This window comes from Haliaeetus albicilla, chromosome Z (assembly GCF_947461875.1).
Source record: "Haliaeetus albicilla chromosome Z, bHalAlb1.1, whole genome shotgun sequence".
NCBI classification, from domain to species: Eukaryota; Metazoa; Chordata; class Aves; order Accipitriformes; family Accipitridae; genus Haliaeetus; species Haliaeetus albicilla.
In genome coordinates, this window is record NC_091516.1 from 53,094,059 (window position 1) to 53,109,192 (window position 15,134).

General features: G+C 36.8%; 1 protein-coding gene across 1 annotated transcript in view; it reads right to left on the bottom strand.

Moving 5' to 3' along the window:
- HSD17B4 (hydroxysteroid 17-beta dehydrogenase 4) overlaps positions 1 to 15,134 on the bottom strand; it is a 67,001-nt gene that overhangs the window by 32,510 nt on the left and 19,357 nt on the right. The window contains exons 12-17 of the mRNA XM_069775695.1: positions 8,962 to 9,068; positions 8,053 to 8,286; positions 7,556 to 7,607; positions 6,221 to 6,292; positions 4,610 to 4,713; positions 690 to 755 (exon numbers count right to left, since the gene is read on the bottom strand). Of these exons, the coding sequence (XP_069631796.1) occupies positions 690 to 755; positions 4,610 to 4,713; positions 6,221 to 6,292; positions 7,556 to 7,607; positions 8,053 to 8,286; positions 8,962 to 9,068 (635 nt within the window). The remainder of the gene's footprint in view (positions 1 to 689; positions 756 to 4,609; positions 4,714 to 6,220; positions 6,293 to 7,555; positions 7,608 to 8,052; positions 8,287 to 8,961; positions 9,069 to 15,134) is intronic.

Sequence of the window (15,134 nt, forward strand, 5' to 3'; positions counted from 1 at the left end):
GCTACAGCCTCCTGCCAGGACTAAGTTGCTTTTGAAAATAATACTCAGTGTCTTAATACTCATAGCTCCAGACTTTCCTGTCCTATTTGTCTGACACCTGCATATGTTTACCTTCAGAGGAGAATATATTTATTTATTTATTTATTTATTCAGGCTTTTTTTCCTATGGAAGGTAGATGCCAGTGAACCAGTGGGACTGTGGACAGATGGAAACACACTTGGACAGACATCTGTCAGTATTTCAGCTTTCCCTGACTACTACTGCTAATACAAAAATTTAACTTTTTCAAAACTGTGAACTTTAAGCACTTTTTTTTGATCACAATGTGCTTACTTGCACAATTTGTTGTAAATGTCATAGATTTTGAACCTCTTTTTTTTAACTACAACAGAATACAAATGTTTATTTCCTCCTTATATGCAGAATTTTGTAATAAATTATTATAAAATTGCATCAGCCCTATGAAAAGAATGTTTTAGATAGTACATTGAACACAGTCATAACTTAACCTAGCACAAATTTTAGCTTCACATTATAAATACACACACACACACATATATACACCAAAATATACATATATAAATACCTGAGGTATATCAGAAAATTTGAACTATTAGTGAACATCATAAAAGACTCCTCTCTCCAAACAAAACAAACACTTCCATACCTAGAGCATACAAAACTTTACCTGATCAGCTGTTGTGACATCAGAAATTACAGCATCAGGGGGTCTCTTGGGTGGATTCACTGTTACCTAGAGAAAAGCAGTAGTATTAATATTTCACTGCAAAAATCTTTTATTCATACCCATGCCAGAATATGTGGGGTATGTATAAAAAGAAACAGCATTTACAAAGCTGTTACGGTTCCTCCTATCCTTTCTACATTTAAAGACAAACAGAAAAAAGATATTTAGGCCAGAAAAAGTCTCTTATCAAGGTTAGCTTTACAAAGATAGCGATCCTGAGGCATCAGATCTGGCTAACAGTTACATGTTATAGCTGACCAGTTTGATTACATTTGTTCCAAACTATGCAAAAAAGCTCAATCAAGAATTATTCACTCTGATAAAATAGTTGTCTCATAGAACATTAGTGTTTTGGAACACAGAAATGAAAATGAAGCTTTTAAAATAATACTTTAAAAAGCTCAATGGAGTACAAATTTACTACCTCTCTCATGGACTACATCACTTTTGGCCTTTAAGAACTTCCAGCTCTTTTTTTGGTTTGCACTTTTTTCTTTTGTTTTTGCAATTACATGCTGCTTACTATGCCCCACATTGTTGTAAAAAAGCTGTTCCTTGTGCAATCTACAGCTTCATTGTTCAGTTTTGAAGATAGAAACTTTTCCAACAGACTGTCAGAGAACATCCTAGACCATGATAAACACAAAGAACACCATAACCAATTCAAAACTATTAAAGTAGCTGAAATCTTCCCCCCCCCCTTCCTTCTTGGGTTTTCAAATCAAATTAAAAAATCAAAGAGAAACTGACATAAGCTCTAAAATGAAACAAAGTAACTTGACTCTCACCTGTAGTAATTCTACTTAATCCTAGTTTGTGTAAACTCTTCACCAAAGAAAAGAGAAATTAAAAGAAACTGAGTGCTGTGTAGTTTCACATTTAATAACAGCAAAGCCACCTTCCTGTTTATTAACAGCAGAGCAAACCTACCTCTTGCATGGAAGACTTGATAACATCACTCCTGCTTTTGTCACTTCAGAGAACCGTAATGGACCTACACACTAATCAGCTTGATAACAAGGACACTACCTAACATGCTTTCAAAACAAGAACGGCTTGCCAATCCATTTCCAGTTGGTTCAAAGAAACTCAACCTGACCTACAAAGCAATTAAGATGTTAAAACTAGCCAACATATGAATAATTAAGGAAACCCCTCTGCCAGTAGGGCAAGAAAACCCCAACTCGAGCAGAGACATGATTTACACAATGTGTTGCTCACCATAGACCTCAACTTGGAAATTGGTTTTCCTTAGTTTGCAGAGATAATAAATGTGCAAAATGACAAACAGACACATTATAAAATATGTCTGATCAGCTTGGGATTTCTTTTTGGCACAGAGGGATGTGAAAGTCTTTTTAATTGGGAAGGTTTGCAAAGACAAAGCTGGAAAATTCATGGTTTGAAACTGGCCTCTTGTATGCAGAGGCCTCTGTTGAATTTGCTATCACTGTGTTGTCTTAACTAGACTACATTTTGTTTTCTTCTATCACAAGAAGGACTGCTGCCTGAAACGGGTATTCTTTATGTTTCAAAATGTAAAATCATTTATATAGCATTCTCATACCTCACTAAATACAGTGAAGAAGCTGCAGTTGCCTAAAGTGCAATGTTTAACTAAAAAATGCCTAGGCACTACACTGGACTCACTGATGCCACCACTATAGATTAGCAACATTTCCTTTGAACCACTATTTTTTTTTACATGCACTATTATAAAATCTGATTACAGAAGAATTAAGGATTCCATCAAGGACCTTTATACACTGTCTGCAACAATGGTCTGTGAATTTTTTCTACTACACAGAGGTTTTTCCCATTTCTCTTTGAAGCAGCAGGCATTTCAAGATTTGATTTTAAAGTTATGTATGGGAAAACTTCTATATAATTAATACAGATTTAAGTCAAAAAACCCTGTAAGTTTACATCCAAAAATCCCAAAGAACATTACATACAGTATTACAGACCTACAAAACCTAGGTATTTCATTATAAGTTTTCAAAAATACTGAGCTTAAAATAGCCTCTATTCAATTGACTGTTTATTACTGTAGTGCCTCAAGGCTCTAGTTCACAATAACCACATTCAGTCATAGCTGGCGCTACCCTTAAACATAGTATTGAAGCAGACAACAGTTATATGTCAGGCACCTGAATAGCAACTTCATGCATTTGGACATACACACTACGCGTTCATTGACATTGTTTGTCATTTGCTAACTCACTCTTAAAATGCAGGAGTTCTACTCCACTGGAAGTGAGAAACTATAATGCTACTTCTCTCTTTTCTTCTTTATGCTTTCCAAGCCTGTTTCATGCAAACACATAGATGTATAAAGAGCTACACCTAGAGATCTCTTCCAGCAATTGCAAGTTCAAACCTAAGACCACACATTTGAGTACTTCTCAGATTTTTACTAAGCTAGTCTTTTTACTAGAGCAACATCTTGCAATATTAACATACGATCATACCTATTAGCACAAATTTAACACATGAAAAACAAGTTACTAAACTAAACATGAACACTCTCTGTATACATACACATGAGATTATCACTAAGTATCAATTTATTTTTAAGTATAAATAGCCCTCTCTACCCCTTTAAACAGAAGCAAAGAAAATCTCTGAGGTGGAGCAGCAGAACACACTGTAATGCTCAACTAACGAGACACAGACCATGTATTCCCAATTGGAAATGTGAGCACTGAGGCAGAAATTGAAATGTGATCATGACAGCAGAGCTGAGACAGGTTTAAATCAGGACTCAGTTATGAGTCTAGTTGGCATAATCCAACAGCTCAATAGTAGGCTCCTAGACAAAGTATCTAAAAATCTCAACTTCTTTGTCACTCTCCTTGCCGCCCACGCTCAAACAAGAGCAGCCAAAAAATCTGCTCTTAAAGCTACATATAAAAGAGGTAAAGCTCCCCAAATCTACTTGAGAAAACTAAGACTTACAAATAAAAGCCACTTCTCTGTTCTTGCTCTGAACTAAGAGGTCTCTAAAAATATTTCAGATCAAAAGTAGATTGAGAAAACAAAACCTTTCCCAAGGTAGGTTATAACAAGAAATTAGTAACTTTCCTCATCTGTTCATTTATGCAAAGTGTGATTGGGAGTAACTAAGTACATAAAATCAAAACATATAAAGTTTCCTTAGTTTGCAAAGCTTATATTTGGGTTTCATGAAACCAAGAGTCAATAAGATTGTTGCCAAATTGGACAGTTGAACTGATAGCATCTTCTATCTGATCTACAGAAGTAGGATTTTAAGGAATTTAGCACAGCCCAAAGTACAACATGTAGCAGATTTTACCACTTCTATAGAATTAATCGGGTCAAATTGGGTCCGATTATAGTCTGCTACACTGTCGACTTCAAAAGACCCTCTTCTAAAAGATCTAATATGAATCCTCTAGAGGAGCATTCTGTCCACATCATCATGCATTTTATATGATTTCAATTTTATTTTAACTTCAGACATAATTTTCTAATTCCAGGTCCACAGAATTTAGATTCTAAACACTTTCCAGAGAATCCCCTATTCTGTTTTCCATTACAATATTCCATACCTGTAATTTCAAGTATTTAGATGTAGGAATATCTCATCAGTTGCATGTTCAGCAATTCACTTTCCTCCCTAATTGTCAAAAAACCCCATTGGTTTCCCACACCCTGAACAGTACCTTTTAACTCAGGCTCTTGAATGAACCGAAGCATTTAAATTCCATTTGAGTTTGTACCTTCACACTGCTCAAATGCTAGTTTATCCTTCCTAGTTGATATAGCAAATATTTTTCTTGCAGTGCTGACAGAAGTTTTTATGTGCTTTTTTCAAATATAAATATGCGTGAATTTACCTTGGCCTTTTCTGATGTTCGTTTTCCACCAAATCCTCCAGCTCCAACGAAAAACAAAGAGAACTGATTATAACACACTAGGTCCTTTCCACAATAGGTATTCACTGAAAGACAACAAGAGGAAGGTCATATATTGTCTTTGATCTCCTTTTTCATACAGCTAGCATGTGTTGTTACAAGAGAAAAGTTCAGCTTCAAACATGACAAAGCTCATTCCAATAACTGAAAGGACAATGGTCACACTTTCATGTTGCACTGTTCAAGTCAATTCCTGACTAGTGAAAACTAATGATCTGTTTCAAATAACATTATAATGGATTTTATCTATATGAAAGCATTAAAATTAAAAAATGAGCTATCAAAACGCTGATGACATTCAAGGTGCTAAAAATATTTGACAACAGAGTGCTGAAATTAGTATTTATTTCAGCATCTCACACCGCATTACCAATTTATTTAAATATGACAGAATTGTGCCATAAAATATGATGTATTAGAAGCCGTTAAGAATCCCTAGTGTGTAAAGCACATTACCAACTCATACCAAAAGTGGTACTAATACCTTGAATGAAAAGAGCTCCAGAGCAAGCTTTAGTTTAAGGTTACCTGTTCCTTCTTTCGAAGAAGTTAAACTTCTTACACTGAATCAAGATTCAGCTTCCTATTTCCAGTTCATGCCTATTCCACTCCCTTACACCTTAGACTGAAATTTACAGTATTGTTAGTAATGTTGATTTCCAGTTCTGGAAGAAATGTAAAACCTACTAAGACTCTGCTCACAAAAAGAACTTCTGCATGTTGCAGAAACAGACAGGATTAATATTAGCCTGGTATAGAAGCGAAACACAACTAGGAGGAACAAAGGGACAGTAACGGCCTTATTACAATTTTATCTGTACACTGAAGGAATAAAAATTCAAGAGTGTTTAGAGATTCACTGCCTGTTAGCCTACTTTTGCACTCCAATTACCCAAGGAACCTTGGTATAACCACACCTAGAGATATCAAAGTTCTGAAAATGACAACTTATCAACTTCTGGAGACATTCTTTTAACTTGGATACAAGCGGAAGGAAATGGGGCTTTGTTTTGTTTTGTTTAGAAAAGAATAATGTAGACATAAAAAAAGAACACAGGACATACTCTTAAAGATGGCTGCTTTGCAGATGAGTCTACACAACACAACATACACATATGACTGACCCTTGCAAAACCACCCCACAAAACACACGCACACATGTGCACACACCCCCCTTGCTGAAGGGTGGCAGAATCTAAAATGGCTGCCTTCAGACAGGACTAAGTCTTATTATTAAAGAGCTTTGTTCAGTTTGCACAGTGCACTATTCCACCTACATAGGAAAAAACAAAACCTTCTCTGAAATCTTTTTCCAAAGAAAGTGTTCTTATTTCAGTATGTTAATTGCCCAAGAACAATTACATTATATAATTACACAGCTATTGCTAATTAGCTCATTTCTCAGCTCTCATTGAAATTTAATAAGCTAACAGTCTTTACTGTGGAAAGGCTGGCAGTTATTGGTACAGCTCGTTAAAAACTGAGCCTGTCAAATTTTACTGCATCCCCTTCAAAAATTACAAACCTTCTTACCATCTATAAGCAAGACCGCTCCTGATCCTTTGTCAAGAATATCGGCAATGGTTGAAACTGAAGTTAATTGCCCTGTAAGAAAAGAAGAACACATACATATTGTGAGGTTAAGTCCACAGATCACTCTTTACACTTTCTTACTAACAATAGTAATAATGGTAACAATAATCATAGTAATAGTCATAGTAAACACAATCATCATTATTATAATAAAAGTGTCTGGGAATCTTTGCAAATCTTCATTTGCAGATGTGAGGAATTATTATTTTTTTAAGTGTTGTTGGGTTTTTTTTAACAGAAACTTGCTATAGTTTATGTATTCAGAGCTAAACACAAATCACATTTCAGACTCAAACACATCACTAACTTCAAAGATAGCTTCATTCACTTAAGGATTGCCCACAAATTTCAAGAGGGCTGAGACATCTACAGTTCTACAGAAGAGAAGCTCAGGGCAGGGTGAGGGCCTGGGCCTGTGGGTTTATGAAGTTTGTCTCTAAAGAGGTTATTGCTCTAGAGAGATATCTAACCTTATATGTTTATATAATCAGCCTATGGAATGAAAAATAAAAATCTTTATGAAGTCCTGGCAATCCCTTATTAATTATCAGACTTCTTTGAAGTTAATATAACTTTCACACATCTCCTTTTTGTTTCAACAAGAAATTATGCCATTTATCTGTGGCTTGCAAGATTTTTTCTTCCTTCTTCACTCTGGAAAAGTTAATTTTTAAATACTACTAATGAAGAAACCCAGACACATGCATGCATATCCTGAAAGAGTCTAATGAGCACCTCTCAAGTGTAATCTGGGAAAACACAGCCATCTGTGAAAAGAGCTTGCTACTGTAGTAACTAATACATTGAGAATTTTGACAGGAAGAAAAGTAATTGGTTTTTAGCCTCCTCATCAAGATTTCCATTCCTCCTTTACATACATAATTTAAATCTTATCCTCTTACAGGCACACAGATGCAACCAATGTTGAAGAATTTTAGGTAAACATCCCAAAAGTTCTATGATACAACCTTCCAGAAAGAATTAAAAGTTCTGCTAGTTAGTATCAAATTATATGAGTAATACACCAGCATGTAGTGTATTTGCTTATTACCTCAAAGATGAGGCATGAGTTTACTAAGTACACTATAGAAAAGCAACACCTGATCCCAAGAATCCTTTAATAATGCAACAGGTTGCCTCCTTCTCCCCTGCCTCTTGTAAAAAGAATATGCAAAAAATCCAACTGGAAACAGAGCTTCCCTATTTGCATTTATAATATGGCTACAGGAACTGTTGTCATAGTGAAAAGTGAATCAGCAACACGAATGGACTGACCTGAGGTTGGTAATGGTTTATACAGTTCCAGATATTGCTCACCATGCAGCATCTGTGTAAAGAAAGGCAGCATTATAACAACGAGTATATTCTGTATCTTCCCCCATCACAATTGCAAGGAAATATACAGTTATTTTAGCAAGTGTTCAGAACAAGCAAATAAAAAACACAACACCACAAGTTTTTTGTTTTGATTTTCCAATTTCATCCCCAAAGGAAAATATTTACAAAGAAAGTTTTAAAGTTTTGTGGTTTAATAAAAGCATAGTGAATACAAATTGAAATTTAACAAAAAATTGATCGTTCATACCATCTTAGGAAAACACAGGTTATACAAGTGAAGTAAATGAATAATTTCTTAGGATGTAAGAATACAATACACTGAATTTTCCTTTTTAAGAATAAAGGGAACTTATTAATGTTATAAACATACTAATTAATGTCCCCTTAGAGTTACATAAAGCACAAACAAAATTAGATACTTAACTCTTCCATACCTTTGCAAGATCAATATTTAGTCCTGGAAGAGCAGGAATACCATCAAACATTGAAGTCTGAGCAGGAATTACTCCAAAGCTAGGTAAACAGCAGAAGTCTTCACTTCCTTCAAACAGAAATTTTAGATGATCTGGATCCTTAGTTGACATTCCCACACCAAGGGCATATAGAATAGGCTCTAAGTGTGTATATTTATACACATTGGTAGCCAATTCCCGGCCAACAATGCTTGCCTGGAAATTAAAAGTCAATATAAAATGAAACTTTGTAATAGTTAATATTGCACTTGCATTCTCTCTGTAATTCTCATATCAAAAAAATTCATGTTTGAGTATTTTTTTATAACCACATGTAAACATAAAGTATGCGTAATAAATATATCATAAAATATTAATGTATTTGTTGCAGTACAAGCAACCCTAATGTAGTGCATTATATCTTGCTGTGAGCAATTCAAGAATTAAGTAGTATAACTTCATGCAGCTCCACTCCCAGGAATGCATAAGAATTTTTCTAAAACAAACCACGAATGAAATAACTGACACTATAGTAAGAATGAAACAAGGAAAAAATATACAGGAGCCAGAGCAAAACCACGTTTTCCAAGAAGACCCATCCCCTGCCCCTCTTCTGAACAATACTCTAACTAAAGAAGCTTACTGAACTTAACTAGTACTTGCATCCTACATTATTCAGTCTATTTAGCCTTAAGTTTTCCCATCATCAATAAGAAAAATAAAGAGTAGAGTCTGGAGATGTTTCTTATTCTCCTTCCTCACTTCAGAGTTTAAAACCCACCTTTCTTTCTGCAGACAGCAAGACAGAGTAGAAGCTGATCAGCAACACAAGTCTCTCTGCTTAAGGTTTTCACCTAACTTGGAGTGTATCTGGTAAACAGAGGTACTTACCGTGTCAACAGATGAAGAAACCACTGATTCCGAGCTTGCTGAGTTCATAGAAACATTCCCTTGAGACTCTATCTGACTTAGAGCATCATTCAATACACTTATGGACTCTAGAGAAAGAAATTGAAAGAAATCACTTATAAATAGCTGTAAATGAGACATTCCAGTTACACATACAACAAACATGCTCGCAAATGAGATACAGCCTGGTACTTCTCAATTCATTTTTAAACACAATAAATATACATCTGCAAATTGAGCACAGTGCTGCATTTTACAGGTATCTACACAATAGTTGATACTAAGTGATCTCTACACCAGTTCCATCAGTTCTGCACCCAGCAGTCAACCTTGACACCTATCTAATTCAAATGCCTGAAACACAATTGTTGCTATATGCCACCATTCAAGCCAAGAGGAGTATGTCAGTAAATATTTTGTTTGATTCCCTGAACCACAATGTTAAGGAGAAGATAATGAGCATTATGTTTCAACTGTCTCAGAAGTAAACATCTGAAAACTAGTACTGCTTTTCTTAACTTGAAAACTATCTGCAATACAAGAAACAGGTCTCATCTCCTGGTGGTTACCCTCTTTCCCAAGTCACATAAACAAACAAACAACTGAGGCTTGAACAATGCCAGGTTACAAGTGAGATTATGTGTGGCTGAGAGACAGAACTCAGCTATGGTAAAGGCAGGCCATCAAGAACAGTTTGCTCCTTGAAGCTCAATATCGCTAAACGGTGTGTTACAAAGAATCAAACAAAAAGTGGTGAGAATCATGCCCAGAAAAATATAAAAGTGTTTAAATCAGAGGAGCACAAAACCATTATTTAAATACCTTTACCTTGGAGCCACTCCCCTCCCCTTCAAAGCCCCTATACCCATACTGACTTGCACCACTGCATGGACTAACACCGTGTTCCTCTATTGCACAGCACTCCCCTAAATATCCTCCAAGTTAGCTGCATACGCTCTTGCAGAATCTTGATTTTCTAAAATATTTCTTGCTTCCCAGTCTCACTGCTAGAATCATTACAACGTTTTATTTGTAGACTGAATCTTACGAAGAAAAAAGAACATCTACAAAACAAACCTATGTTGTCACCTCTTCTGCCAAAGACAAGATTTCCCTTTGGGTACAAGTGCTGTCACAACATCACATGAGGTTATGACATTTACGTAACGTGAAAATGAGCAAAACAAGATTTGTAATTCGTAAGAACCCTTTAAAAGCTAATCCCTTTTACTCCTTTTTCATTCATGAAATGAATGAATGAAAAGCAACACTGAGCTGCTGGAGAAGTAGCAGACTGTTTCTATGTTTCTTGCATGAACCAAAGAAAGGTTTTCACATTGCTTTAATATCTTCAAGGGAAAATAAGCTTTGACCTCCAAGTAAACCTGAAAATTTCCTCAACCTCATGTCCACAACCCATTTCCATGCAGGAACATAACTATAATTCTTAACGGTGAAATCTGAAAAGACAATTACCAACATGTATTTTACTTGCAATGACATCATTAAGACAAACAGTATAAAGGCAACCTGTAATTTAATAATGGTGCAGAACACTACCATCTCCTTTTCAAGGAGTCTTTCTTCCAGAATGTATGATACAACTGGGCTGTCAAATTGGTGAGCTGGCTAGTGTCTGACTGAACACTAAGGAGATCATAGAATCATAGAATGGCTTGGGTTAGAAGGGCCCTTTAAAGGTCATCTAGTCCAACCCCCCCCTGCAGTGAGCAGGGACATCTTCAACTAGATCAGGTTGCTCAAAGACCCATCCAACCTGATCTTGAACACTTCCAGGGATGGTGCACCTACCACCTCTCTGGACAACCTGTTCCAGTGTTTCACCACCCTCACTGTAAAAAATTTCTTTCTTAAATCCAGTCTTGACCTGCTGGCCACCCTTCTTTTGATGCAGCCCAGGATACACTTGGCTTTCTGGGCTGCAAGCGCACACTGCTGATATTCAGCTTTTCATCCACCAGTACCCCCAAGCCTTTCTCCACAGAGCTGCTCTCAGTCCCTTCATCCCCCAGTCTGTGTCAATACTGGAGGCTGCCCCGACCCAGGTGCAGGATCTTGCAATTGCCCTTGTTGAACCTCATGAGGTTCACATGGGCCCACTTCTCAAGCTTGTCCTGGTCCCTCTGCATGGCATCCCTTCCCTCAGACATGTCAACCGCACCACTCAGCTTGGTGTTGTCGGCAAACTTGCTGAGGGTGCACTCAATCCCACTGTCTATGTTATTGATGAAGATATTGAACAGTACTGGTCCCACTACAGACCCCTGAGGGACACCACTCGTCACTGATCCTCATCCAGCCTTTGAGCTATTGACCACTACCCTCTGGACATGACCATCCAGCCAATTCCTTATCCACTGAATAGTCCACCCATCAAATCTGTATCTCTCCAATTTAGAGAGAAGGATGCTGTGGGGGACTATGTCAAAGGTCTTACAGAAGTCCAGATAGATGACACCAATAGCTCTTCCCTTGTCCACGGATGTAGTCACTCCATCACAGAAGGCCACTAGGCTAGTCAGGCAAGACTTGCCCTTGGTGAAGCCACGCTGGCTGTCTCAAATCACCTCCCTGTCCTCCATGTGCCTTAACATGGCTTCCAGAAGGATCTGTTCCCTGATCTTCCCAGGCACAGGAGTGAGGCTGACAGGTCAGTAGTTCCCAGGGTCCTCCTTTCTACCCTTTTTAAAATGTGAGATGTGTTGTTGTTCACCCTTAACATCAAAGGCCTCACCAAAATTGTCTTTTTAAACTTTGGCCTACTGTTATATTTGTAATCAGCAACAGCACTTGACCTGGATCATATCAGAATCATTTAGTAACACTTTCACTGATTTTTAAAACATATATATGCAGAAAAAGCTGTCTTTAAGGATGGAACATTCTTTCAAGGACTTCTGGGTTTATTTCTTTGTATCTATGACAGACATAAACTGCATGAGATATGTCTATGGTTCCAGGCCCAAATTTCTTGTATGTTTCAGGGTGGGTGTCATCCTTTAATATCAAAGCTACTTTTAAGATGCTACCCCTTTGGATTGCCTGAAAACCTTAAGCAAGCTATTAGAATATCACTAATTACAGGTAGCAAAGCTTTTCTTTTCTTCTTTTTTTTTTTTTTAATAAAGGGGAAAAAATGCTAATTTCTTTTTTTCCCCCTGAATTACTACATCACAGAATTTTTCCAGTTAAGAACCCCAGTGGTAACATATTCTTTTCATCTTCCAGGGGCTGCTAGAGCAGCATGCAACTGAAACATCTCAACATATTAATTTATTTCAGTCTTCACTGCTCTTCTGCTGCCTGGTATAAGAAACTGGACTGGTATAGCATTAGATTTGCAGTAATATTCTAGCAGTTGACAAGCTATGAATCTTTCACAAGGCAGGGTTACACCTTCAAAGAAAGAGTAAATTAGATTATTGCATTAAGAAGTACAAAGGTTATGATCAAATACATTGTTATGAGCTAACAATGCAATAAGATGTTGCCAGAAAAGACAGACGAAATATTACAAAATCACTGATAAGTGAGGTTTGGACAGTGATAAGGATGGTTTCAACCTTCTTTAATTTGCATTCATTCTGAGTACTGAAAAATAGATTGGAAGGGAAGCACAGAGTGGTACATGAGTTTTCAGTCATGTAAATACACAAGGATGTCTGAAATTAATGTTTCAGCGGTAGACTTAACTATAACAATTTGTACTTTCTAATACATGACTCTACAAGCTGAGTAAGGTTCTTCTAAGATCCAAGAAACAGCTTGAAGGGCATAATTTTGGCAGAAACAAACCCAGCAGGAAACCTTTTCATTAATATAATTATTTTTAATAATGGTTTGGGGGTATTTTTTAAGTTGTTATAAAGTCAGTGAACTCTAAAACCTTAAATGTCCACTACCCCAGCATTGTCTGCTATTATAGAGGAAAAGATTAGCAGACAGCAGGGAAAGATTAACCTGAAGACCAAAGGATGAAAATAGTCACGGCAAAACCTGTTTCCAAAAGTATTCCTCTCACTTTCCAATTACGGAACATTGCATGTGAACCATACCCTTAACTATGGAGGAAACGGCACCAGTGTTTAAATCCTTTTTAAACACGTAAGAAGAAAGCTGAAATTAAAGCTGGAACAGTTTTCTTCCTATGCAAAACTTTTCTTTATATACAAACAAAGTACACATACATACATACACGCCCTCCATGTGTTTTATATTAATTTGCTCTATACCAGAAATAAGCTTTCGAAATGTGCCAAAAGTCAGTCAGTGAGAATACTCAAGTTGTTTTCTGTACCTAGACAGCTTCTAAGAGAATTAAAAATGCACGTGAATGTAAGAGCAGATTACAGACCTCTAAAATACTATATTTAGCTGAAACTGGCTTGTATCTTCAGAACCAAGGAGGAAATCGAGACAGAGAGAAGTTGCCTCATATGGGTGACAGACATAATTAATTCTGTTTTCCTAGATAAAAAAACAACTAAACATACTAACCTGTGCAATACATACTACAGAGTGCTGTATACAGTACATAATCTGCAAGACAGGGATGGTTGTCTTCCACGTATCTCACAACAATTTGATTTCTCCCTTTGCCTAACAGAAGAGTCAGACTAGGACACAAGAGCAAGCAGTGCACTGTGGAGGCAAGGGCTACTGGATCTAGCTTTGTCTGAGAGGGAATATGAGGAGACAACACACCAACGTGCCATGCAATGTGCAACTGTGACCTACTTCACAGGCGCCGCATATTCAGAAGCTTCTGTATCACATTTAATTTGGTCTTTCTGCTTATGCACATACACAGGAGCCCAAAACGTCTCAGTATCTCAAAACACAGAATCATGTTACCATGACAAATATGTCAGCTCACTAGATTGAGCTGCAAATGAGATGCTGAGCAATTCTTTTCTAGTACTAGTTAAGACAAGTCACATTATTCTATAACTGCTACTGCCTAAGGGCATAGAGGGAGCTGGTTACAGTGACTCACTCATGTACACTATAAGTTCATTCTGTGTCCTAACCTTAAGCCTCTGATTATGACCTTCTTGAAAGATTTCTAGCTTGTTCTGAAGTGGTATAAAGTAAGCTAAAACTATTATTTCAGTTTAATCATTAGTAAGAAAGTAACATCATCATGGAAATCAGAAAAAAGCTCTAACAGAGAAGTCACTGCAGATTCACTGCTGCCTCAGAGGCAGTGACATTTTCATGTTGCATTAAATAGATGGTTATCTTTCACTCCTGGTAAAGGGAATATAGAAGAATACATGCCAGCAAAACTACATCTTCCACTTCTTCAACTTCCTAAGGCCTAAATTCTTACAGAGCTCCTTAAAAAGAAACCAAAGAAGTCTGTTCTCAGATTCTTCCATTGTTAAAAAGACATCATGTAGTGAATGCACAAGTAATTGTATCTTCTGCTAGTTAACAGGACTATACCTGAAACTGTGTGGGAGTACAGAGGAACTGCCTGAATTTCTCCACGTACATTAAGGACTAAGCCTGTAAAGCTGGGGAATAACTACAGTGACACTTCAAAGACACTTGAGGCATTAAAAGGAAAGTGAAAAGGCAGGCATAGTCAGTTACACTGACTGTGTCAGATAGCTTTTGGGGTAAGGGGAGGAGTTTGGGCAAAAGACTGTACTGCACAATCACCAGCTGCTCGTCTAGAAAGACGTAGGGTAACAACCAAGAAAGACTACTTTACTGAGCACATTATCAAGGTATCTGAGAAACTTCAGTGGGTTACTGAATTAATATAAACTGCCAAATCAAGTGACAGTTAGCTATTTCCTATTAATTAAAATCGCACAAACGCTATGAAGGCATATTCTGGTATACAAGCAAGAGTTTTTTAGCTTGATTCAGTTTATGTGCCAAGAGAACAAGTTAAGCCTACAAACTGAAGAAGTGCTTAAAAAAAGTCCAAAAACAATGGAAAGAAAAATTTGGATCTTTTTACTTAAATGGGTTTTAAGAAAAAGAATTCAATGTTTTCATTTCTTAGAAAAACACCACTAAAATGTAAAGATGAGAAAGTACTTCCATTTAGTCTTCAGGAGTTCAGCATCTCCAGCAGAACAACCTTGGCTAAAATATACAACTATGAAAGTGCTCTAGTT